The sequence below is a fragment of the Pristis pectinata genome, chromosome 20, assembly GCF_009764475.1.
Source record: "Pristis pectinata isolate sPriPec2 chromosome 20, sPriPec2.1.pri, whole genome shotgun sequence".
NCBI classification, from domain to species: Eukaryota; Metazoa; Chordata; class Chondrichthyes; order Rhinopristiformes; family Pristidae; genus Pristis; species Pristis pectinata.
Window position 1 is genome coordinate 9,842,265 of NC_067424.1, and position 27,913 is coordinate 9,870,177.

At 41.8% G+C, this 27,913-nt stretch overlaps 1 protein-coding gene across 2 annotated transcripts in view; it reads left to right on the top strand.

The window, feature by feature from the left end:
• The window catches only part of LOC127580877 (epidermal growth factor receptor kinase substrate 8-like), a 78,449-nt gene that overhangs the window by 23,351 nt on the left and 27,185 nt on the right, over positions 1–27,913 (top strand). The window contains exons 1-10 of one of the 2 annotated variants that reach the window (XM_052034844.1): positions 6,920–7,003; positions 7,559–7,672; positions 10,478–10,559; positions 16,770–16,846; positions 17,991–18,055; positions 20,178–20,336; positions 20,916–21,065; positions 24,819–24,892; positions 25,855–26,018; positions 26,113–26,162. In XM_052034844.1, coding sequence (XP_051890804.1) covers positions 10,498–10,559; positions 16,770–16,846; positions 17,991–18,055; positions 20,178–20,336; positions 20,916–21,065; positions 24,819–24,892; positions 25,855–26,018; positions 26,113–26,162 — 801 coding nt within the window. In that variant the 5' untranslated portion in view covers positions 6,920–7,003; positions 7,559–7,672; positions 10,478–10,497. Of the gene's footprint in view, positions 1–6,919; positions 7,004–7,558; positions 7,673–10,477; positions 10,560–16,769; positions 16,847–17,990; positions 18,056–20,177; positions 20,337–20,915; positions 21,066–24,818; positions 24,893–25,854; positions 26,019–26,112; positions 26,163–27,913 lie in introns of those variants that run through there. The other variant, XM_052034846.1, reaches the window with a different exon arrangement.

Below are 27,913 nucleotides of genomic sequence, written 5' to 3' on the forward strand. Positions count from 1 at the left end.
GAACAGACTGTCCAGAAGGACCTATCTACCAGACTGGGGCTATGACAGACAGTGGGAGGACAAACATTAGACCAGTCCAGATGAAGGGTCTCGACCTGAAACGTTGACTGTCCATTTCCCTGGGATGGGAAATTGATAGGCATTTGGAAGCTCAGGATCTCCCTTGTGGACACTGAACATAGAACATAGAACAATACAGCACTGTACAGGCCCTTCGGCCCATGATGTTGTGCCGACCTATATAAACCTACTCCATGATCGATCTAACCCTTTCCTCTTACACAGTCCATCACCCTCCATTTTTCTTACATCCATGTGCCTCTCTAAGAGTCTTTTAAGTATCCCTATTGTATCAGCCTCTACCACCACCCCCGGCAGTGCTTTCCAGGCACCACTCTCTGTGTAAAAAACCTACCTCTGACATCTCCCCTGAACATCCCTCCTCTCACCTTAAATGGATGTCCTCTGGTATTGGCCATTGCTGCCCTGGGGAAAAGTGGAGAGTGAAAGCTCTGTAAAATGGTTATCAATCTATGTTTGATTTCTACAAAGTAGAGGAAACCACTTTGTGAGTACCTAATACAATACACTAGATTGAAAGAATTGCTGCTTCATCTGGAAAGACTGCTTGCACTAGGCACTCTTGTTTTCTCACCTTTTAAGTTCTGGTGAAGGGTTACTGACCTAGAACACTAACTCTGTTTCTCTCTCCACAGATGCCGTTGACCTGCTGAGTATTTCCAGCACTTTGCATTTTATTTTAGATTTCCAACATGTGCAGTTTTTAAAATTTCTGAGCTGTGTCTTGATTTTAGGTGGAATGAATCACTGAAACAGCTTTCTGTGATAGTGGTGACTTCAGGAAAAAGGCTGAGGTGCATTATCCGCTTGGCACTTGGCAAATTGGTAAATTGGCTTATTATTGTCACATGTACCAAGGTACAGTGAAAAACTTGTCTTGCATATCATCCATACAAATCAATTCATTCCAACAGTGCATTGAGGTAGTACAAGATAAAACAATAACAGAATGCAGAATAAAGTGTAACAGCTACAGAGAAAATGCAGTGCAGGTAGACAATAAGGTGCAAAGTCATAACGAGGTAGATTGTGAGGTCAATAGTCAATCTTATCGTACTAGGGAACCGTTCAATAGTCTTATAACAGTGGGATAGAAGCTAGCCTTGAGTCTGGTGGCACGTGTACCTTCTGCCCAATGGGAGGGGGGAGAAGAGACAATGATCGGGCTAGGTGGGGTCTTTGATTATGCTGCATGCTTTACTGAGGCAGTGAGCAGTGTAGATAAGAATCCATGGAGGGGAGGCTGGTTTCCATGATATGCTGAGCTATGTCTACAACTCCCTGCAGTTTCTTGTGGTCATGGGCAGAGCAGTTGCCATACCAAACTGTGATGCATCTGGCTAGGATGCTTTCTATGGTGCATCAATAAAAATTGGTGTGGGTCAAAGGCGACATGTGAAATTTATTTCACCTCCTGAGGAAGTAGAGGCACTGGTGAGCTTTCTGGGCCGTGGCATCTAAGTGCTTGGACCAGGACAGGCTAGGAACTTGAAGCTCTCAACCCTCTCGACCTCAGCATCATTGATGCAAACAGGAGTATGTACATTGCCCTGCTTCTTGAAGTCAATGACCAGCTTGTTTGTTTTACTGACATTGAGGGAAAAGTTGTTGTCATGACACCATGTCACTAAGCTCTCTATCTCCTTCCTGTACTCTGACTTATTGTCATTTGAGAGACAGCCCACTATGGTGGTATCATCTACAAACTTGTAGATGGAGTTAGAGCAGAATCTGGCCACATAGTCATGAGTGTATAGGGAGTAAAGTAGGGGGCTGAGGATGCAGTCTTGTGGGGCACCAGTGTTGAGGATAATTATGGCGGCGGTGTTGCTGCCTACTTCTGACTGAAAACAGTTTATCTTTTGAACCTAAAAATGAAGTTCCAACTATTGACCCTCTAACACAGACTGGACAATGAAAGCCACATGCTATAGACAGAACTAAATGATCTGAAATCAATGGATCCCATCAACTCAATCATCCTGCCATCTGCAGCCGTGAATGGTAATAGATAATTCATCTTAAGTGATGATGGAGCTCAGCTCATTAAACCTGGAAGTCAGACAGTTAGAGCTGACTTCCTGATGCTCCTAATCCTTCCTGGTTTAACCACCACCCCTGCCCCCCCACCCCTGTTTTACACCCAATACAACATTCTCAACCAAATTTAAATTTCTTCTGCTTCTGAATTCAGGTTGATATTGAGTTTAGGCCAAACTGTTTCTGTAGAAACACTGAATTCTGGCTCTGAATTCTTGTGCTTCAAACTTGGCATTTCATACTCAATTAAAATGGGATAATTATGAACTGAAAGGTGTGCTGATCTTAACACTAATGTTTAATCTTTCGTGCAGGGTTCAGATCCATCCAGAACTGCCATGTCATCTTTAATCTTAGCAGTGCTGCAATATGAGTTGTTGAGGTAATACAGGGTTGGAATAGTAAGTGAGGGCTTATTTATGGGAGCAAACCTCGTTGTCAAACAGTGAGGGACATGGGGAGAGCTGAGACTTATAGTCCAACACTGGAACTGGCTTGAGTCCAGGAAGTCACTTCCATGAAGATTGAGAGGTATTATGAAATACTTTTAATGATATATCACTTATTAGGAGAGCTGCTGCCTCACAGCGCCAGAGACCTGGATTAAATCTCGATCTCAGGAGCTGTCTGAGACTTCCTGTACTCCTTTGTGGAAGGTTCAAGATTCAGATGGCAAAAAATGATGACTGATGTGCAAAGGTGAATCAGAAGAGGTGAATTTCTTCTTCGTGTTACACCGTGTTATGTTCCTGAGTGCACTGCCTAAATGAATGGGTGCAGTAAATTCAATATAACTTTCTAAAGGGAACAGGATTATGGAAAGGAAAAAATTTCCGAGGCTATGGAAAAGGGTAGGGGAATTGGTATGTTGCACAGGTCTTTCTTGAAGAGTTTGCACAGTATGCATGCTGTATTATTCTGTGGCTCCACAAGTCTACTGATGGCAACCTCAGTGTAAAGAATGCCATTTTGTTCCTGATCACTACACTAGCGAGAGAAAGGCAATGTATGGATTCTGACCATGTTGCAATGCAAATAACCTGACAGCATTCTTGGTGTGTTGAGGCATTAGCAATGTTAGGTTACCTGGGTGAGCTGGTGGAACGATGCCAAAAATAACCATATCCTGACCAGTGCCACCAGGATAAAGTGTGATTAACATAAAGCTTACAGTGAAAAGGCTTGAGAAATGGCATTGCTATCAAACTGGCATAAAGATGCAAACGTTTCTTAAATACCCAGAAAGGAAAAATAAAAACCTAAACTTAAAAAAAAACACACACACACAACCATTCTCTCAATTGTGACTGTGTTGGCTTGTTAAAAGGACTATCCAATTCGTCTCACTCTCCTGCTCTGAAATTCTTTTCTTTTCAACTATTAACTCAATTTGCATTGTCTAGTTATTATTGAATCTGCACAATCCTTTCAGGCAATGCATTCCAGGGCATAGCTCTCTGCCTTAAAACAATATTTTCCATCTCATCTTCCCTAGATTCTTTAACTCATTATCTTAAATCCCCTGGTTACCCTCCTGCCAATGGAAACATTTCCTCAGCATTTAATTAATCAAACCCCTTCATTGTTTTAAACCCTTATCAATACATTCTTCAAATACTTATCTCTGTGTTTAAGGATTTTTAACAGCAAACTGGACAAAATATTTAGTAAATTCTCTTGTTAACTTTCTCTTTAAGAAGAACAGTCCCAGTTCTCTGGTCTCTTCACATAACTGAATCCCTTTATCCCTTTAGTTAGCCAATCAAAAGAAAAGCTATCACAGGCTCATCACATTCTTCCATCAAACCCACCTTCACGGTACATTGCATCAGGAAGGATAATAGTATCATCAAGAATCCCTTTTCTCTCTTCTCAAGGAGAAGATACAGGAAGCCTGGACAACCAGAACCAAAAAGAGCTTCTTCCCCACTGCTCTCAGACTTCTGAACCAATCCCCTCTTTCACATCCCCTTCCCGGTGGTGCTGCCATGTACTCGAACCCTTAATTCTCCCTCTTCTGTTATTGTCACTTTAGCATTTCTTTTTGCGCTACCTCGGCTTGAACTACTGCACTTTGCACCATTCTGTTCTTCTGCACTCATCGCTGTATTTATTGTATTTATTATTACCATGCAAACTGTTTACTCCATGATCTTCATGCAAGCAAGGAATTTCATTGCACCCTGGTGTATCTGACAATACATTAATCTAAATCTAGCAAACTGATAATGAAAGTTCATGGTTTTCACATATTCTATAAATCTTATAACTATGTCCACTTCTTAAAATGTTCCATCATAAGAGCATTATCGTGAAGATACTGAGCTAGAATCCATTGCCAAGAGATGGTCGTTTGGCTCCCATTGCAACAATGGGGACATTTGCATGCAAATAATTAAATCTAGCAGGAATGTTGTAAAAGAAAGCTGGTAATCAGTAATGGTGACCATGGAACTGTTCGATTGTTGTGAAAACCCACCTCAGATCCTTCAGGGCCAACAGTACTTGGGTGGCTTATATGTGATTTCAGTCTGTAAATGCAGTTGACTCTTAACTGCCTCCTCAGATCAGAACCAAGTGTTGTGACTGACTAAACTGAGCCACGCAGAAGCTACAACTGGGTGATATAGAAGTTTTTATTCACACAGCAGATCTGGAGAGAGAGTCTGAGAATCTCACTCTCCTGACACAATGTTTTATACCATTTAAACACAAAGATAACAATGAACAACTAACTACAGTTTCAATGGCTATAATCTCCTACTGAACTTTAACATTTTGAACATAGTCAGGTAGCTTTGCAGAATTACATTTTTACAATGGGAACACATCCCAACTAGCAAAAGCTCCTTGAATATTCAATACTGGTGTTTGTTCTGAAAGCTTCTGTGCACAAACTCCAGACACCCAAAATATATCTCTGATGTCACTGTGTTGAGGGATGGCTGTGTGAATATACAGCTAGCTAAAATATTAAGTGACACAACAGACTTGCCCTGAACTGTGCATTAAGTGGCAGGGATATGACTTTAACAATGTGCTAATACAGGGGATGGCCACTTAATACTTTCCCTGATCTCATCCTGAAGTTTTCAATGACCACCAGTTAACATGAATCATCTATTGTCTTCCCCGGCATAGTTTCAATGGTACAGAATCAGAATGTCCAACACCTAATGATTGGTTTCAGTAACCTTAAAGTATCAGTTGAAGTTAAAAATTGTGAACAGATTTTATTTCCTGAAGACTGGTTCTCATTTTAATTAATATCTGCTATCCATAATTTCATAACTCCAGAATAATCACTAACACCAAGTGGGGATGGATAATAAACATTGGCCTCGCCCGTAGTATCCACATCCTGTGAACAAATTGAAACAAACCGCCCTGTCAATCTGACAAATTGTAATTACACCCTCTTGTCAGCAGTGGTGTTGTGACTGGTGACAGGGTAAGTTACAGTGGGACACCTACTTTTTTAAAAATAGGAATTAAGACATAAGAATTCATGAATGGAACATAAGCACAACCCTATGACTTGAATGTATTGGAATGAATTATTACATGTCTACCTTTGCACTAGACACCCCATGTGCAATTCTGGTCACCCCATTACAGGAAGGATGTGGAGGCTTTGGAAAGAATGCAGAAGAGGTTTACCAGGATGCTGCCCGAATTGGAGGGTATGAGCTATAAGGAGAGGTTGGACAAACTTGGGTTGTTTTCTCCAAAGGGTCAGGGCTGAGAGGAGACCTGATAGAAGTTTTGTAAAATTTATGAAAGGCATAGAAAGAGCAGATAGTCAGAATCTTTTTCCCAGGGTAGAAATGTCAAATACGTTTAAGGTGAGGGGGGGGGAAAGTTTTAGGAGATGTGCGGGGCAAGTTTTTTTACACAGAGAGTGGTGGGTGCCTGGAACGGGCCGGCAGGTTTAGTGGAGGAAGCAGGTACAACAGTGGCACTTAAGGTGCTTCTAGATGGGCACATGAATATTCAGGTAATGGAAGGATGTGGATCATGTGCAGGCAGAAGGGATTTAGTTTAATTTGGCATCATGTTCAGCACAGACATCGTGGGCTGAAGGGCCTGTTCCTGTGCTGCACTTTTCTATGTTTTATGTTCTAATTCCACCTAATTTGTCTGGTTATACCTAAAACTCTCATGTATCCTGAGTGGGTCATTCTCATTTAATGTTATACTTTAGCTGTCACAAAATGAACAGCTCCCACCTTGCATTGCCAAGAGCAATGTCACAGGAGAGCTGTCATGATTAGAACTGCACCAATATTTCTATCAGATGTTTCATCACGTTCCTAGTTCACAAACATTTGGACAGATTTTACTGTTGGCCCAGTTGAGACCAAGAAATGATTAGCAGATTCCTGACTCAGAATTGTACCAGATGGTCCATTCACTGAGTAAATCTTTATTGGTTTTCATTTAAATTGATTTACTGTAGTATCATGTGAAGGGTTCACTATATATCTTTAGTTTAAGGTGCAGTGCTGGCATGGTATTACGCAAAAATGTTTTGTCACATTCCTGCATAAGGAACCCTGTTAAAAATTCTTCAACTCTAAGATAAGTATATGCAGAGTGTATTTATATGGTTTATTGTGTTGTATCTCAGTTAAATATGCCTTAAATGTTAGCTTTGGCTCAATAGCATTCTCACATCAACGTTCTGGGTTTAAATGTTATTGCAGAGACTTCGTCACCTGGTCTAGGGAAGAGCACTGTCTTGTTGGAAGTGCTATTTCTTGGATGAAACACAGGCGTGGCACAATGGCACAACTGCTGCCTCACAGCCCCAGGGATCCGGTTTCAATCCTGAACTTCAGGTGCTATCAATGTGGAGTTTACATGTTCTCCCTGTGACCATGTGAGTTTCCTCTGGGTGCTCTGGTTTCCTATCACATCCCAAAGACGTTCGGGTTGGCCAGTTAATTAGCCACTGTAAAAGTCCCCTGGTGACTAGATGAGTGATAGAATCTGTGAGAGTAAAAGAAATGAGATTAATGCAGGATAAATGTCAATGGGTGTTCGATGGTCTGCTCAGATTCAACGGGCTGAAGGGCCTGTTTCCATGCTGTATTTCTCTCTGAGGGTAGATAACGCACTTCTGTGTCCACCAGCCAGGTGGACACAGAAGATCCCACTCTCTTGAAAAAGAATTTGTGAATCAGCAACAATAAAATAGACTAGTTAGTCGTTATGTTTGTGGGAACTAACTGTGCTCAAATTGCCTGCTAAGTGTCTTATACTGTTACAGTGATTACAATGCAAAAATTACTTATTTGGCTGTGCTTATAGTGTGTCCTGTGACCGAAAGGTATGATAGAAGCCCAAACTATTCTTTCTTTCACTCTATTTCCTTAATGGCCTTTAAGTACATGGAATGAACACTGGATCTGAACAATATTTTACTTTCTAACAGCACCCAGTAAAACCCATATTATAGCAACTCTACAAAGGGGCCCTGCGTTGAAGTAGAGAATAAAATGGGTTGTTTTCTCTGGAGTGTTGGAGGCTGAGGGGAGACCTGACAGAGGTTTGTAAAATTATGAGTGTTATAGATAGGGTAGACACCAAGAATGTTTTTTCCCAGGAAATGTCAAACACTAGAGGACATGCATTTAAGGTGAGAGGGAGAAAGTTTAAAGGAGATGTGTGAGGCAGGTTTTTTTACACAGAGAGTGGTGGGTGCCTGGAAGGGCTGCCAGGGGTAGTGGTGGAAGCAGATATGGTAGTGAATATGCAGGGAATGGAGGGATATGGATCATGTGCAGGCAGAAGAGGTTTAGTTTAATTAGGCATTATGTTCAGTACAGACATTGTGGGCTGAAGGGCCTGTTCATGCTCTGTATTCTATGTTCTAAGAATCTAAATGCAAAATATTACCAGTACTTGCAGAATTGTTCCCTGCAACTCGGTAAAGGATTATTCAGTTTTTCTGCTGTAGTTTCAATAATTAAATATTTAAAAGCAAAAAAAAACTGCAGGTGACAGAAATTTGAAATAAAACCAAAAAACATTGAAGACACTCAGCAGGTCAGGCACCATCTGTAGAGAGAGGAAAACAGAGTCAAGGTTTCAGATTGGTGACCTTTAATCCGAATGACCTGCCCTGTTGAGTATCTCTAGCATTTTCTATTTTTATTAAATATTTATAATTGCTGAGGCTTTAGTTTCAATGCAAACATAGGGTTTGGTTCCTAGTTACCTCTCAGCTCTTTTGACCAAGGAATCAGAATTTCATAGCACAGATGATGCAACTGGCTTGCATCAGCTCTGTAACTGCCAAGCAGCAGTATATTCAAGGCTGAGATAGATAGAAGTTTGGACACAAAGGAATTGAGGGATATGTGGATCTGGCAGGAACAAGGGCTTGAGCTGGAGATCAGCCATGATCTATTGAACAGTGACACCGAGTCAAAGGGTTGTTTGGCTTACTCCTGCTTCAACGTTGTATCTTATGTTTGTCACCAGGAGCTTGCCATGATGGGAGCACTTCAGTTATAAGGAGAGACTGGATAGGCTAGGTTTATTTTCCTGGGAACAGAGGAGGTTGAGGGGTGATCTGGTGGAGGTATATAAAACTATGAGGGGGGTAGATAGTGGCAGTGTCTAAGACAAGAGGGCATGGGTTAAGATGAGAGGTAGGAGTTTAGAGGGGACCCGAGGGGGACATTTTTCACACAAAAGGTAACTGGAGTCTGGGATGTGTAGCCTGAAGAAGTGCTGGAGGCAGACACACTCATGATATTTAAGAAGCATCTAGACAAGTACTTAAGTCGCCAAGGCAATAAAGGATGTGGACATACTGTGAGTAAATGGATGAGTGTAGACAGATAGAATGTGCGGTATGGGCATGACGGGCTGAAGGGCCTGTTTCTGTGCTATTGTTCTATGTAATGGATGCATGCCTGTGCTCTCTCCATAACTCTGTTAAAATTTTTCTTTCCTTCAAATTATTATCACTCTCCATTTTAAAAGCTATTATGGATTCTGCATCCATCCCTGTTTCTAGTAGATATTTAATGTCTCGATAGTCCTTAAAAAAAGTCCTTGTCTCCCCACTCTTTTGGAAAGCCAGATGAATGTCAGAAAATCACATAACCACTGCATTGTTGTTTTTTTTCCCTTTCTGATTGACAAAACGGTGAATCGTTTTGTAGGCACCCACACCCATCAAAAAAAGATGTATCACGGCATCGACAGTGCAACAGTATTACATCAAAGTGTCGACTTGGAAATGGCATTTAAACCTCTGGAGTGGGACTGAATTCAGAGGCATAAATGCAATCCAAATGAAAACAGAAAATGTTTGAGACACCCAGCAGGTCAGGCAGCAGCTTGGAATGAGAGGTATCCATTGATGCCAACATTGGTCCTAAATCTGGCAAAGTTTCATGGAAAGCTTAACATCCCTCTCAGTTAAAGGAAATAGGGATACTTCAAGTAAAAATAACCTTTGCTCACCATATTAGCGGTTCATTCTATGTAGAAGGTGACTATTGGACTAACTAAAGGCCAAAATGTCCTTTCTTGTCTTTGGACAGTTTCAGATTGGAACCATCCATCAGTTAGTTTATTCTCATTGAAACAAGGGTTGCATCACCAATTCCTGGACATTAGTTGTAACTAGATCTCTTCAAGCCTTAAGTGAGTGGATCTCACTACTGATAGGCCCAAAAGGCACTGCTAGCAACTTACAACAATGATGGTTGAAAATAATGTCATAAAACAGTTCTGCTTGGGAGGGACCAGTTGATGTGGAGGTGGTGGCATTCAAAGGGGTTAAATACCATGGCTAATAGTCTAACTACTCAGAAAATATTTGCAAGGCTTTGGGGAAAGACCAGCAGACTGGAACCAACTGGAAAGCTCTTTCAGAGAGCTATACATATACAATAGACTCCTGTGCTCCACAATTAGTGTGCTAGTGGTGGACATTACCCTGCCATTTGGTAAAATATACCAGTCACAAATAAGATATATCAGTAAGATATATTACAAAGCGTAGGTTTATATGTTGATCAGGGCTTTCTGAAGCAATTCTTATTGAAGTGCACGAGATTAATTGATTGATGCTGCACCCATTTTCATGTACACATGTAGCATTCATTCCTATTACCCTAATAATCAATTGTTCAAAGTAACTAATCACGGTATGCTACATAATCCTTATGCCTTTGTCTTTAACACTCTGTCTTCCCTTTACCCTGCCCTTTGTCGTCAGAACTCCTTCCCCCACCCCCACACCCCATCCCACCTTCTTGTACTCACCACCTTTTGCTGTTCTGGCAAGTGCTATTCACCAGAAAATATGAAGGTTTGTTTATTTGCTTTTCAGGATCCTGAGCAGTGACAGCGATGTATGGAGGTTATGACTATCAACACATTCCTTCGTATGATGAGAACCATTCCTTCGTCAAGTATGTCTCTGAGTCTCAATGATCAGTTTGAATAAACAGTTTACAAAATTTTGATTTTTAGAAATGACTTGGATATTGAAATACATAGTAAAATGTCAAAATTTGCTGATAATGCCAAACTTGGGAAAAAGTGAGGTTGATACCAATTGACTGCAACAGGGCATAAAATAGGCTTGTGGAATGAGTAGACAAGCAGCAGATGCAGTTTAATGGAGTGAAATGCGAACTAATGCATTTTGGCGGAGGGAATGGGAGAGGTAAGACAGACTTAATGGCACTGTTCTAAAGAGTGTGCAGGAACAGGGGTCCTGGGGACTTCATGTTTATAGATCTTTGAAGGCAGCTGGACATATTGAGAAAGTACTCAGCAAAGCAAAAGAGTCTTTTGGTGTCATAAGTACAAGTATTGAGTACTACTGCAAAGAAGTTATGTTGGAATTTCACTAAGTATCTGGTTAAGCCACAACTAGAGCATTGTGTCCAGTTCTGGCCACAATAATTCAGGACAGATGTGGAGATCTCTGAAAGGGTGCAGAGGAGATTTATCAGACTAGTTCCAGAGATGAGGAATTTCAGCCACAAGGTCCCTGGAGTGACAGAGGCTGGGCTGCGGGGTGGCCTGATAGAGGTATATAAAATTATAAGGGGCACAGATGGGATGATGGTCAGAATCTTTTTTCCCACGATAGGGGTATCAAGAACATGAGGGCATAGGTTTAAGGTGAGTAGAAGGAGTTTTAAAAGGATTTGAGGGAAAGTTATTTTTCTTACGCAGAGAGTGGTTGATATCTGGAACTCTCTTCCAGAGGAGGTGGCAGAATCAGATGCAATCACTACATTTAAAAGACATTTAGACAGGCGCTTAAATAGACAAGGCATAGAAGGATACAAACCTGATGCAGGCAAATGGTATTAGTGTAGATGGGCAAAAAGGCCAGCATGGATGTGTTGGGCTGAATGGCCTATTTCTGTGCTGTACGACTTTATGACTCCATGATACTTTGAAAAAGCTGAGACTTTTCTCCTTAGAGCAAAGCAGGTGGAGTGGAGATTTGTTAGAGAGGTGCAAGTTCAGAGCAAATTTGGATAAGGTAGACAAGGAAAAGCGGTTCGCATTAATTGATTGTACAAGGATTGAGGGTCAGAGATTTAAGATTTTGGGCCAAGAGATAGAATGAGGAAGAACTTTATCTTCAATGCTGCCTGTAAAGTTGGTGGAAGTGGAGACTATCAATAATTTCAATAGGAAGTTGCATAGACACCTGAGGGAAATAAATTTGTTGGTCCACAGGGATGGAGTGAGGGAATTGGATTGACTGGATTGTTCTACAGAGAGCCAGCATGGATTGGTGGTCTGAATGGCCTCCTTCTGTGTTGTAATATCTTTGTAATCTAAATTAGGCAAGATCCATTCACTGCCATTTCTGTGCATAAATTATGTTTAAGAAACAATTTTGGGAATGTTTTTTACTGTTTGTGCCCATTTCCTAGGATTAACTGGGATATACAGCACAGGATCTGGACACACCGCCCGCTGAGTTCATGCCAACCTTCATACCCAACAGAAGCCTCCTCCTCTCTTCCCTCATCTATCAACATAACCCTCCATTCCCATCTCCCTCATATACTTGTCCAGTCTTTTCTTAAATATTTCTGTATGATTCATTTCAACCCCTCCCTGTGGTAGCTTGTTCCACGTCCAGTTGGTTCTCAATTTAATGTTCCATCCCGGTCCTAAGTTGACCTCTCTGTATTTTTCCTCTTACACCATTCCAGCGAAACCAATATAAGCTTAAGGAACAGCAATCCCTGTTCAATTATGACCCTAAGTTCTCAACACTGAATTCAAACTTCCAGATAACCAGCCTTTCCAGATTGTTTCAGAATTGAAACAAAAACGGAAAATGTTGGAAACACTCAGCACTCTTCGACCTGAAACATTAACCCTGTTTCTCTTTCATAGATGCTGCCTGACCTGCTGAGTATTTCCTGCAGTTTCTATTTTTGCTTCAGGTTTCTGTTTTACTTTTGCTTTGACTTTCATTTTCTGTTGAAAAGTCATCAACCTGTAGAACATAGAACACTACAGCACAGTACAGGCCCTTCGGCCCACGATGTTGTGCCAACATTTTAGCTTGCTCTAAGATCTATCTAACCCTTCCCTCCCACATACCTCTCCATTTTTCTATCATTCATGTGGCTATCTAAGAGTCTCTTAAATGTCCCCAATGTATCTGCCCCCACAACCTCTGCCAGCAGTGCGTTCCATGCACCCACCACCCTCTGTGTAAAAAACTTACCCCTGACATCCCCCTTATACCTTCCACCAATCACCTTAAAATTATGTCCCCTCGTGTTAACCATTTTTGCCCTGGAAAAATGTCTCTGACTGTCCACTCGATCTATGCCTCTTATCATCTTGTACACCTCTATCAAGTCACCTCTCATCCTCCTTCTCTCCAAAGAGAAAAGCCCTAGCTTGCTCGACCTATCCTCATAAGACATGCTCTCCAATCCAGGCAGCATCCTGGTAAATCTCCTCTGCACCGTCTCTAAAGCTTCCACATCCTTCCCATAATGTCATCTTACTCAGTTTCTTTCTCTTTCTGCCTGACTTGCTGGGCATTTCCAACATTCTCTTTTATCTCAGAATTGCTGAAACTGCTGTATTTATCCCACAGTTTCATGATTGTTACTTGTCTCTCCCCTCTCAGTTTTCATTAATCATTTGGTTTTCACACCTCCCTCAGACAGTTCACCTGCAATTAACAAGCTTACACCACCCTTTCTCAGCTGGTACCACCACCACCAATTGGTCTCCACCCCATCACAGACATTCGTTTTTTTCCCTCAACCCCTCTTCCTTCTTTGTGGCTGAAAACATGTTTGATATCTAATTTTTCCTGGTTTGAAAGGCTATTGAGCTGAAATGTTAACGTTGTTTCTTCCTCCACAGATACTACCCGACCTGCTGAACATTTCCAGCATATTTTGTTTTATCTCTTTATTTATATAGCACCCTTCACATCCTCAAATGATTTGCAGCCAATGAGGTATAATAAAAGCTAAACAGCATATCTGGAGTCTTAGCATATCTAAGACTGCAGCATATCTGGAGTCAAGGAAGAAATTCAGAGGAAAGCTGAGAAGAAGGTAGAAGGACAGGAAGGAGATCAGAGGAAAAAAATGTCCACAAAGTGACAAATATCCCTCTGTAAAACTGGAGAAGAATCTGACTGAACCATCATCCCTCAAAATAAATATGTCTTCAACCTCAAATAAATACATGGAGGAATAAGCCCCTTTGTAGTTCCAATGTATTTATTCTCCCCTTTGTGTTTACCATCATTCAGATGTAATAATCACTCTGTTAGCCTTTTGTATATAGTATAAATAAGCAAAATCATTTGTGTTTTGCTTTCATGAGAAGGAATTCAAACAGTTCCAAGCCTCTATCTCACCTGATGGATTAGCCAACATTGGGCCCAATTACTTCCTACTCATTACTACTAAGTAAACATTTATTTAACAATTCGATAAACCTGAGGTACTTCCAAGCCATGTTGCTTTGGAGAAAGACTGCCGAATGAGCTAGCAATGAAGATGACTGAGAGTGAGGTGGAGGTTGGAGGGAAAGTAATGAGGAGACCGTCAAAGTTTTCATATTTAACAGACCTAAGTATAAGGCAGCATTCAACATAAATTTTAATACAGTGTAAGAGTATAGCAAATTTATCTCAATCATTATAAACCTCATTCTACCTTTTCTTTTGATCTCTTGGAGAGAATGAACCAAATTTCCAAATTTGCTAGATCCAAATTATTCATAATTTATTTAGATTTTCCTTGGTTTTCTGCTAGTGTCTGAAAATAGGTTTTGTAGATAACCTTTCACATGCTTACAGATCCAGAATCATGCTTTTTTTTATTATTCCAAAATAAACTTTATTCATCATAAAAAACAAACTATATAGAACAATAAAACAGTGTAAACCTTTACATTCGTGTATGGATCAATCATTAGTGTTACCATTTTATAAAAACAAAACCACAGCACCAATGCCACTCGTGTTGCTCCCTGGGGTGATACCCCAATCCCATATTTACAATATTTAAGATAAGATATTTACTTATTAGTCACATGTACATCGAAATACACAGTGAAATACATCTTGTTGCGTTGTTAAGAATGTGCTGGGGGCAGCCCACAAGTGTCGCTACTCTTCCGGCGCCAACATAGCCTGCCCACAACTCGTAACCCATACGTCCTTGGAATGTGGGAGGAAACCGGAGCACCCGGAGGAAACCCACACAGACACGGGGAGAACGTACAAACTCCTTACAGGAAGCAGCAGGGATTGAACCTAGGTCACTGGCGCTGTAATAACGTTACGCTAACCGTTCACCCCACCCCTCCCTCTCCAGTGGCAGAAGAACCCTAAACTGAAGTCCTTCCCCACTGAGCCCTTGCATTGGCTGCACCCAGGTTCAGTACGTCCCTCAGTAGGTACTCCTGCAGCCTGGAATGTGCCAGTCAGCAGCATCCCCATTCATCCAGAATCATGCTGTCAGCTTAATTGGTACAAAATACCTTTCCTCAATTAAATTAATTCTGTAGATCAACAACTGTTGCCAGAAATATCGCTGTTCCTTTCAAGGTAACAGTGACTGCACCTCAAAAGTATCTTGATGGTTGTAAAACACTCTGTAAATCCTGAGGTTATGAAAGGTGCTATATAAATGCAAACATTTTAATTTAAAAGAAACAAAGTGCAGGATTCCCTAAGGGTTAACTTGCAGGTTGAGTTGGTAGTAAGGAAGGCAAATGCAATGTTAGCATTCATTTTGAGAGGACTAGAAAATAAAAACAAGGATGTAATGCTGAGGCTTTATAAGGCATCGGTCAGACCATATTTGGAGTATTGTGAGCAGTTTTAGGCACTGTGTCTAATGAAGGATGTGCTGGTGTTGGAGAGGGTCCAGAGGAGGTTTACAAGAATGATCCCAGGGATGAAAAGGTTAACATATGAGGAGCATTTGATGGGCCTGTACTCGCTGGAGTTTGGAAGGATGAGGGGGGATCTCATTGAAACCTACTGAATGTTGAAAGGCCTGGGTAGAGTGAACATGGACAGGACGTTTCCAGTAGTGGGAGAGTCCAGGACCAGAGGGCACAGCCTCAGAATAGAAGGACGTCCCTTTAGAACAGAGATTATTGATTATAGGTTATTGATTAGTAATGCTGTCAAAGGTTACGGGGAGAAGGCAGGAGAATGGAGTTGAGAGGGAAAAATAAATCAGCCATGATCGAATGGATGTGTAGGTGGAGCTGACAGGGTACTTTGTTAGGTAGCTATGCCTTCCACTGCTTATACAGGGCCTCTGTGTATCTCAGTATCACCCCAAGCACTCCTTCTCCACTGTGAGCGGTCATGGGCCAGACATATCTTGGAGTCAGTGGGGATGGCGCATTTCTTCGAGCAGGCTCTTCCATGACAGAGCTTGGAACAGATTGTTTCGGGAAACTATTGTCAAGCACACAAATGGCATGGCCTGCCCCAGCTGACTGAATGGAATTAGGGCCTCAATATTGGCCTGTTAAGGACACTGACAGTTGTTTGCTTGTCCTTGCAGAGAATTCGCCTACCGAGCAATTACCTTTAAATCTTAAAAGATACTAAGTGTTTCAGGATGTGCTGTGGAAGTGAAAAGTGATGGTGTATTGCATGTTCTTAACCTTACAGTAACGTTTAGGTTAATATCCTCAGGTGTATCAAAGCAAATTGTAATTAATCTTTGTAAAATTTGCATGTGCAATATCAGCCTTAATTAGTTCGTATTTTGGCTGCCTTTTTATCAAGGACCCACTGCTTGCTAAATGCTGATAACATTGCTTAGCAGCATTTAATGCTATTTACAGAGTTCAATTGACTTGGATTAGGCTGAGAACTGACGCTGACTGTTTAGCAAACAATTCACAGTTCAGTGTTTGAAGCTAATTCAGCTACATCTATAGATAACAAAGTGCCTTTCGTCGAAGGTAGGGCATAATAAGGTCATCAAAATGCTGACACAACGCTCTTATCTGCTTGATGAAACCCTTGTATGAATATTCTGGATTAATCCAAATTAAATGACAAAATTTATAAAACCACAGATGAAAATATATCGGTTTAATCCATTTCTAAGCATTTTTTTTTCTGTTTCCAGTGGGCTTCCGCCCGAGAAACCTCCATTCCAAAAAGCCCAAAGTACTTCCAACAGACCAAGTGCAAAGGCCATTTACCGTAAGTGTTGGATTGCAGTTACCTCTTTGAGAGTTTACAAGGATAACTCTTCATCATAATGTTAAAGTGCAGCCTGTTTATGGTGACCTTTCATTGATGTATATCTCTTACTTTTGGTAGTTCAACTGTCCCACAACTATGATGTCTTTCTTTTCAAATAACAAGAACAAAATCTTTCCCAGTTGTCCATAACCACTGCCCTCCCTCTCACACCCTCTCACTCCCCTAAACCCACACCCCACCGATAAGCCACAACATTAATGCCTCTGGATACCAACTGCAGGTTAGTCTTTATTTGGTGATAATCATTGCTTTTCACTTGTGTGCTGTATCACTACAGTCTTGGATATTGGCCATGCCCTAGTCTGTGTTAGGATATACTGTTTCACTATCTCAAGAATTACATGAAGAATTCAGGAATGTGGAGTCATCCGTAAGTAGCTCTACCTGTGACAATACAATGGAGAGAAGGTCAGGGTTGGAGAGGTGAGTTCTCAGTAATACTCCAGTATTGAGATGATTGATGTTCAATAACCACCCTGTCATTGTGGCAGGTGTGGTTCCATATCATTGAAAATTGAGTTTACGGATAATCTCCATTAACTAAGGTTTTTACTAGCACTCCCTGATGGCACACTCTGTATAGAATACTGCAAGATAGAGCTCTGAACATCAATTAGCAATTATTGGTGAGAAAATTGTGCTTGATAGCACGATTGGTATTGGTATTAGTTTATTATTGTCACATGTACTGAGATACAGTGAAGAACTTAGTTTTGCAAGCCATCAATACAGATCATTTCAATACATAAGTACTTTGAGGTAGTATAAGGGAAAAGCAATAACAGAATGAAGTATATAATATTACAGTTACAGAGAAAGTGCAGTGTAGGTAGACAATAAGGTGCAAGGGCCATAACGAGGTAGATTGTGAGGTCAAGAGTTCATTGACCTACCTGCCTACTCTGCTTGACAGGAGTAGATATCATGAAGGGATCTGACAAGCTGAAAGCTGATCTCCGTTGCAGGTAACATTCCTTCTGGTCATTGCCTCACAACTCAATCCTCGGTTGTTTGCTGCCTTTACTCTACTATGCATTCTAATCACGCTCTCTCTCTCTCTCTCTCTCTCACTACTTAATAGAGCAAAGAAAAGCCTATGCGAAGAAGCTTAACTCCACAGATAACCTAATCCAGCACCGTGTTGAGGTTTGTGCTGCAGACATTTTTTCTAATTGATATTGTTCTTTTAAGGGAATCAATAGTATAACATTGATCAAGGTATTTATTATCAGTATTACATGACAGCTCTGGCTCATTTGGATGTGAGTGAAGAGCTTGTAAGTTCATTACAGTATTTGATTGCGACAAGCTTACAATCATTATATATTTTAAGTAAGAGAAGATAAGATAAGATCTTTATTTTTCACATGTACATCGAAACACACAGTTAAATGCATCTTTTGCGTAGAGTGTTCTGGGGGCAGCCCGCAAATGTCGCCATGCTTCTGGCGCCAACATAGCATGCCCACAACTTCCTAACCTGTACGTCTTTGGAATGTGGGAGGAAACCCACGCAGACACGGGGTACAATAAGATATGGGAGATATCACAATATAGTGCAATTCTGTAAGGCAGAAATGTTGTACTTATATAGAAAGATGCTTTACATCTATGAAATACTTTTCACAATGTAGTGAGTTTTGTAATTGGGAATGTGACACCTAATTCACACACCTGAAACTCCCACAAAGAGCGGTGAGACTTTGGTGGGATGATCTGTCCTCATAATGACTGCTGGGATATATCAAGAGATAGTCTTTTTTAAAACACTGCCGTGGACATTTTACAACCATGCAAGGGAGCAGGTGAATTGGAACTGGAATTGGTTTCTTATTGTCACATGTACCGAGGTACAGTAAAAAACTGTTTTGCAAGCCATCCATACATTCAAAACATAAGCACATCAAGCTAGTACAAGGGAAAAGCAATAACAGAATGCAGAATATAGTGTTACTGTTACAGTTACAGAGAAAGTGCAGTGCAAGTGGACAATAAGGTGCAAGGGCCATGATGAGGTAGACTGTGAGGTCAAGAGTTCATCTTTAACATACAAGAAGTCTGTTCAGGTGTCTTATAACAGTGGGATAGAAGCTGTCCTTGAACCTGGTGGTACGTGCTTTCAGGCTTTTATATCTTCTGCCTGATGGAAGGGGCGAGAAGAGAAAATGTCTGGGGTGGGAGGGGTCTTTGATTATGCTGGCTGCTTTTCCAAGGCTGTGAGAGGGGAGGCTGGTTTTCGTGATGGACTGAGTTGTGTCCACAACTCTCTGCAGTCTCTTACAGTTTTGAGCAGAGCAGTTGCCATACCAAGGCATGATTCATCTGGATCGGATGGTTTCTATGGTGCATCTATAAAAATTGGTGAGGGTCAACAGGGATGTGTCAAATTATTTTATTCTGAAAGCATGGTACTTCATACTGCACTGGGACATCAACCAAGATTCTTGAGGCCCTTCTGCCCCAGAGACAAAAGAGCCAACAACTGAGCCAAGGTTGAAACTTAAAGGTCTTGCATAATAGATTGGTGGCAGCGCTGAGGATGGTGGGTTGTTCAAGCAGGGATTCACCTCCCTTTGGTTTGACACATTGGGCCAGGGCTTACACTGGGTTGAAATGGAAGATGCTGAGCACATTACACCGGTCAAGTACCCAATGACTACCATGTTAGTTGCCACACCAGGGTCAAAATGTTAAATACTCGAAGGGAGAGGATGTGGTGAGATTGAAAAATGACCACCAGGGATAGCCTGTCCAGGCAAAGGGTGTATAACAGGCAAACCAATCCAATATCACTGGTAGATTCCTGGAGCGTAAGGGCTTCCAAAAATAGACAAGAACATTAGCTAGAATTGAGAGTGCAATAAAATAACATGCTGCAGTTTACAGTGGGCAGGCACGGTAGTGTAGTGGTTAGCGTGACGGTATTACAGCGCCAGCGACCCAGGTTCAATCCCTGCCTCTGTCTGTAAGGAGTTTGTACGTTCTCCCCGTGTCTGCGTGGGTTTCCTCCAGGTGCTCCAGTTTCCTCCCACACTCCAAAGACGTATGGGTTAGGAAGTTGTGGGCATGCTATGTTGGCGCCAGAAGCATGGCAACACTTGTGGGCTTCCCCCCAGAACACTCCATGCAAACAGATCATTTCACCGTGTGTTTTGATGTACATGTGACTAATAGATACCTTATCATATGTTATTTTAACTGATCACTGGCTTTTGACGTTAAATTTTCCCTTCAACTTTTATAACTATTTTCTGAATTTTGTGTGCAGCACCTGAATACCTGGGACCATAACTTGAATGACACGGTAACGGTGGAACATTGCATCCAGCAGCTTAGGAAACTTCATGCTGAGGGGAAAATCTGGGGTCAAGACATGTTCCTGCAGCTGAGTGACACTTCCTTCAGATTGGCTGACCTCGAGACGAAGGTAAGAATCCAGGAAGGTCTTCTCCTTCGTGAGTTGTCCAGTATCTAACACCTCACTGGAACACTGGACAGCTTAGCAGGGCAGGAAGTGTCCGTGGAGAGGGAAACAGATTTAATGTTTCAGGTCAATGCTCTTGAAAATGTTGGAGATAAGCAAGTGTTAAAAAAGCAGAGAAAGGAGGGAGGAGAAGAGAGAAAAAGAGGCAGTGGGTGATAGTGGAGATTAAATAATGAAAGAGTGACAATGCAAGGCAAAAGCCAGTGATAATTGGACAAGGAGATAAAGTACCAGTTAGTCTCGAACTGATGTAAATGAGCGCGGCAGAATAATTATCCAAAATGCAAAAAGAAAAATGCTGTGAATGCTGGAAATCTGAAATGTGAATAGAAAAGGTTTTTGAAAAGATTGTTATTTTAAAAAAACTAACTGTATATGAAAGGTCATATCAGTGATCGAAAGGCAGACATGTGAAAATGCTGAAAATGCTCAGGTCAGGCAGCCTTGTCGAGAGAAAAACAATGTTTCAGCCTGATGGCCTTTCATCTGACATTAATATGGATCTTCTGGTTGTTTCTTCAGGATGAGCTGGAGAACTTTCCCATTGATACCATTCAGGACAGCAGGGCAGTAATGAATAGATGTATCTACAACTCTATTCTGGCAGTCACCATCAGCAGAAGGCACATAATGAAGACCAGTACCTTCTTGTTCCAGTGCGAGGAGGTCTCTGTGAGTATCCATTGTGAGAAAGTAATGGGAAACAGCATAGTGGCTACAATCGCGAGTGAGCAAAAGGGCAAGGTTCACGCACAGGGCTTTCAACCTATAAACTGCTACCAACACGGAGAGGGTACAGAGGAAGGATGAGGTGATGGGAATAGATCTTTCACCCAGTCTAAAACATTAAAACATTTGGGAAGATTTCACATGATTACTTCAGTGGAAGAGACCATTCAGTCTTCTAAGCCAGTGCACTCCCTCTGCAAGGGTAAACCAGTCAGTCCCATTCACCATTCTTTCCTTGGAGCACTGCAGATTTTTCTCCATCAGATATCACACCCAATCCCTTCTAATGATTGAATCTGCTTCACCACCCTTTCAAGCAGTGAACTCCAGATCTCAGAAGGTGAGTGTGTGTAGATCTGCCTTAACTGGAGCAGGAAAGTCTGAGGGTGTCTGTTGTGTTAGGGTAGCCAGTAAGGACACTTCGGTTGGTTTCAGTCCCAGTCCTCGGTAATTGGTTGACGTTGGAAATGTACACAAGGTCATATTGAACTGTGACACTGCCCACTGCTGAACAAACTGCCAGCAAAGGGCATGGGAAGGTTATAAGTTGGGCCGTTCTTGGAAGGGAATTTTACCTACATGTCTGTATTAATCCTGGAGACACAAGAGACCGCAGATGCTGGAATCTGGAGCAACAAACAAAAAGCTAGAGGAGCTCAATGGGTCAGGCAGCATCTATGGACAGAAGTGGACAGTCGTTGTTTCAGGTCGAGACCCTTCATCTGGACTGGACTGATAAAGTCGAGGTGAAGGGTCTCCACCCCAAAACAATGACTGTCCATTTCCCTTCATAGGTGCTGTCTGACCCGTTGAGTTCCTCCAGCACTTTTGTGTTGCTCCATAGTGGTCCTTACTGATTAGTGGGGGTGGGTGTGAGGACATTGGGCTATCATGCCCCTGTTGGCCCTCCACTGTGCCTGCCCCTGCTGCCACACTAATTGTCCAAGCTTGTGGTTATAAAGTGGTCTCTTGAGTGAAGGACTGGAGGGAAGCTGGTGCCCAAGTGAAGAGTCAGCACCTTCGGGGGGGAGAAAGGAGAAAACAGGACCAAACCGATTATTCTTCCAACCAACCACTTCCTCTCCTGCAATGGATTCACACAGTCAATTACTGATACAACTGAGGGAAAGTAATGAGGACTTTTCCATTAAATACACTCAGATGCATGTTCCTCTCCTTCCCCCATTCCTCAATAGCAGACAGACAGACAGACACACACACACACACACACACACACACACATGCAGACACACACACGCAGACACAAACGTACACAGACAGACAGACATGCACACTCACACAAACATGCAGACACACACATGTAGACACACACGTGTGCACACAGACATACACACACATGCAGAAATGTGCACACACACAAACATGCAGACAAACACACACATGTAGACACACACAGAAGCGCACACAAGACACACACAGACACATGAACACCAGCACAGACACAGACACAAACACATTCACACGTAGAGGGCCCGCAAGCGTACACTCACACTGGTATTGAAATACGGATGAGAACTATTTTTTTCACCACTTTACACACAAAGTTCTCAATAGTGGCTTCTAAAACTGTACTACAAATTGATTGTACCTGTCATCATCAGCAAGATAATTTATTGTAAAGATTTCCTGTGCTGACTCTCAAGTACGTCATATATAAATACTGTATTTAGCCATCTGTTTTACATGTTAATACATTGGTTTTAAATAGCACCATTAACATTATAAAGCATCCCAATTGTTCAGAGGAGACTTTGAACAAAATTCAACATGAAGCCTCAAAAGGGAAATATTGAGAGATGTAGGCAGAAGGTTAGTTGTAGCAGTGGGGTTTGAAGAACATCATTGAGAAAGAGAGGCAGAGGTAGAGAGGTTTAAGGAAGGAATTCCATTCCAAAGGTTTGGACCAATGTAGCTTGGGAAAGACTGCCAATGATGGAACGATACTGAAATTCATAAAGGCACGAGTAGCCAGAATTGGAGAAGAACTGAATCTTGGAAGAACATGGGTGATGGATGGTCAGATGGGAAAGCAGGCATTGGAATACTGTCAGCGGAATTTTGGATGAGATCAGGATTGTGAAAGGTGCATGGGAATTTCTGATTGGATGCACCAACAACTTGCCTGACTGAGATTATGAAAAAGTGAACAAGCTTTTCAAGTGGCAGCTTCAATCCTTGGTCAGTAGTAAGTAAACTAATCAAACCCAGGGCAGCACTACAATTGTCCTAAGTTTATCTGAGCTATAGAAGAAAAATATGTCCAACATTCCAATTATGTTCACCCAAGGAGACATTAGTTTCAGTCGTCTGCCTTGACTAATTACTTAAGCATTCCCTACTTACTCATGGAATGTGAACAGTTCTGCACCAGAGGTCATCCTGTGGCCCCGTAACAGTATGTGCCTCAGGCCATGGGGAAGTTGGGAACGTTTGGCAGAAAAAGTGATTGGTTGGGAGCGATAACTATTTTTAATGCATAATAGCATGAAAACTAAGGATCAAAGAGATAGTGAGTGACACTTCTATCTGACTGCCATGATATTGTCCCAGTCTTGAGTTCACTCACAATACTCCACTAATATTCTTTTCTTTAAATATTTATCCTACTTCACTTTTAAAAGCTAAATGGATTCTATTTTGAAGCAGACATCAACCCACTCACCGTTAACTGATGCCAAGCTGATAAAAGCACTAAATGAGGAATGCTATTTGTCATCCATTTCCATTGCTATCTATCAAGAACACCACCCCACCCTTCTCCACCCACCAGCCCCCACCAACATATTCAAGAAGAGACGTAAATTTTAGAGAAAGAAAATTGACATTTCCCCTTAATCCCAAGGACAACTGTGTTCCAAGGTATAAATTCAACATTAACATGTTACACATCTTATGTCTGTGTTAAGGAGATCTTACCACTGGTCAGTTTGGCAATGCGGAAAGCCATCTCTTCTTTCTGTAGTTACTTTCTAGGAGGAGTCAAAGTACGTTGATGCATCAGGGTGAACAGGGTTCTGTGGTGGGCATCCCAGTCCTTTAATGTAGAGAGACTGCAACATCCTATCTAGTTGTCTATCTAATTATTCATAATACACTTGGGCACAGATATTAGATCTTGCAATGACACAATTTCTCTTTAATGTAATCAAGGAAACAATGACATCCATGCAGCATTCTTCATGAGCTTTATATCAATAAAGTAGTTTTGAGGTTTTGCCATTGTAATGAAGGAGTCATTCCATGCACAGCAAGATCCCAGTAGAGCAGTGCAATAATAACCAGACAATCTGTTACAAGTTAATTAAGGAAAATATTATTGGCTGGGACACTAACAAGAAGCTATCCAACCTTCTCAGAAAAGCACCATGTCAGGAGGACAGCAAGGATGTCATTCCGTTGGTATCACCTCCAACAGTGCAGCATTCCCTTTGTACTGCACTAGTGTGTCAGCTCGGATGTTGCCTTCAAGTCTCTGGATTTGATCTGTTAATTTTGTTGCTCACAGCCAAGAAAACAAAAATCAAAAAGTAATGCATTGGAATGAAGGAGTCTTATACTCTAATCATTCTGGCCCTTCTGGGGAAGGAATACAAGGCTGATTTGTACACAACAAGCCCAAATGTTAGGACATGTTGATGGAACATCTTCATTGCCGTATCTGTTTTCATTGAATAGGCCGATATCATTCAGCATGACGTGGAGAAAATGATCAGAAGAAAGAAGGAAAGAGGAAAAGGGGACATGCAGAGGTATGTATCTGTGGGAAAGGCTTTTATTGGGTGTATCCTGGACCTTATTCCCTAATCTTGTCTTGAACCCAGAATGCCATCTGGAGCAGTCTCTTTATAGTGAACCACAAACTGAGTCTCAAACAAAAATAGGGCTCTTGAAGTACACCAAAGACATCAGGATTATATAAAATATTACATTAATAGTATTTAATAATAATATTAATGTTTTAGCACACAGCAGGTTGTTATAATCTGGAATGCATTCCTTGAAAGTATGGAGAAAGTAGGTTCAATTGCAACTGGTAATAATAGGGAGTTGGATAAATTACTGAAAATTTTATTTTTATTTACAGCATGGTAACAGGACCTTCCGGCCCAACGAGTCCGCGCCACCCATTTTAAACCCCAAATTAACCTACCCGTACGTCTTTAGAATGTGGGAGGAAACCGGAGCGCCCGGCGGAAACCCACGCAGACACGGGAGAACGTACAAACTCCTTACAGACAGCGACGCGAATCGAACCCTGATCGCTGGCGCTGTAATAGCGTAGCGCTAACCGCTACGCTACCGTGCCGCGGTAAAGTTGAAATATACTGGACTATGTGTAAATTCCAGGGATGGGACTCATTAGATAACTCTCAGGAATAATTATTGAGTGGCCCCTTTCTGTTTTGTAACATTCTATGATTTTATGATATATGATTCATAAATCTATTCAGATTCAATTAATAAAGAAATAGATTGCATGTTACAGTCTGATAATGGTCACCTGTCTCATGTGATTATGTCAGACTATGTGCTTATCATGTCAGTACTCTCTGAAAGTCAAGCCACAATTGAAATATTGTTGGAGCAGGTTTTGGGGAAATTTGGGCCTGATGGTACTTAGACTGCATATCAGTTGGTTTCATTATAGACATCAAGAACAATTGTCCCTGCTGTTGAATACTGGTGTCTTTCTCTCTGGTAATTGTTTCAGAAACACTCCAGGAAACATGATCTCTCAGCACTCTCAGCCACCTTATAAGAAATCTCCAGCGCCACCGCCCCTTCGACAAGGATCAGCCCTACCAAACTATGATAATAATGTAGGGCCTGCAATGTCAGAGAATGGAAGCTGGACTTCGTCTGAGACCTATACAGGTGTAACATCATAAATTGCTTCTTTATTTGTTAGCTACATCCTGAGATCCTTAACTTGTGGTCTACATTGTTTCATTGCAAACTCTTTCTATAGATTCAACAATCAGCAATGATCTGGCAGCTTCGGAATCAGAAAGAAATAAGGTGAGTGGTTGTTTAACCCAAAGGTTCATTTCTACTTGGGACATTCCTGAAAATCTTTTCTTTGGACAAGTTGAATTCTGTACCTTTAATCTGTTCTGCATCTTCTTTCTTTCTGACCGATCTTGGCTCCTGATTCACCAATGTCTCAGTCTCAAAATCTTCATCCTTCATCCCTAATCCTTTCAAGACTCTGCCTGCTCCCTATCTTTGTAAGTCCTTCTAATCCTTTACTTTATGAGACCATACAAAATATAAGCAATTGGAGCACGAGTAGGCCATATGGCTCCACTGTTCAGAAGGTCATGACTGATCTAGGCCCCAGCTCCAATTCGCTACCTGCTCCCATAACCTTTCACCCCCCTAAAGTCTAAAAATCCTCACTCAGTGACCCTCTCTCCACAGCTGTCTGAGGTAGAGGATTCTAATGATTCACAACCCTCTGAGAAAGGATATTTCCCCCCTTACCTGAGTCTTAAGTGGATGACCTCTTTCCTTGAGATCCTGCTCTGTAGTTCTAGATTCTACCACCAGAAGAAGCAGCCTCTGAGATCCCTGCGCTCATCCTTGTCTGGTCTCTTGCACATTCTCCACTTTCATTTCTTTAAAGTGACCAACAAGGCATAGATAGGGTAGACAGTCAATTTCCCAGGGTAGAAATGTCAAGTACTAGAGAACATGCATTTAAAGTGAGAGGGGGTAAGCTTAAAGGAGACGTGCGGCCAAAGTTATTTTACACAGAGAGTGGTGGGTGCCTGGAATGGGCTGCCAGGGGTAGTAGTGGAAGCAGATATAATAGTGGCATTTAGGAGGCTGTTAGACACGTGAATGTGCAGGGAATGGAGGGGTGTGGATCATGTACAGACAGAAGAGATTTACTTTAATTCAACATGGTGTTCGGTGCAGATATCATGGGCCGAAGGGCCTGTTCCTGAGCTGTACTGCTCTACGTTCCATGTTCTATGTTCTATCTCTCAATGGCAGCTCAGCCTCAGTTGCTACTGTGCTTGCCTCTTACAAAGATCATTATAGGATCAGGACCCACTCCAGAGGGTTAAACACAGAATCCAGGCTGACACTGTGATGTGGGGCTGAGGAGACTCACCACATTGCTGGAAGTGTCTGCTTTTGGATGAGATGGCAAACCTGTCCACTCACTTGGGTGGATAGGAAGGATCCTAAAGTGCTAAGAAAGAGAAGAGATTGCTAGCCAATCTTTTAGGGGTAGCACAGTGATGTAGCTACTGGAACTGCTGATTTACAGCTCAAGTGTCCTGGGTTTAGTCCTGATCCTTAGTGCTGTCCACATGGGGTTTTCTCCCGCATCTCAAAGACATAAGACAAGATTTCTTTATTAGTCACATATACATCGAAACACACAGTGAAATGCATCTTTTGCGTAGAGTGTTCTGGGGGCAGCCCGCAAGTGTCGCCACACTTCCGGCGCCAACAAAGCATGCCCACAACTTCCCAACCTGTATGTCTTTAGAATGTGGGAGGAAACCGGAGCACCCGGAAGAAACCTACGCAGACACACAGGGAGAATGTACAAACTCCTTACAGAGAGTGGCCGGAATTGAACCCGGGTTGCTGGCGCTGTAAAGCGTTACGCTATCCGTTGCACACATGTGAGTTGGCAGGTTAATTGGCCACTGTAAATTGCCCATCGTCTGTAGGTGAGTGGTAGAATCTGGGGTGGAGTTGATGGGAATACGGGGAAAAGAGGTTACAGGGGAAATTAGTGGATGAATAGA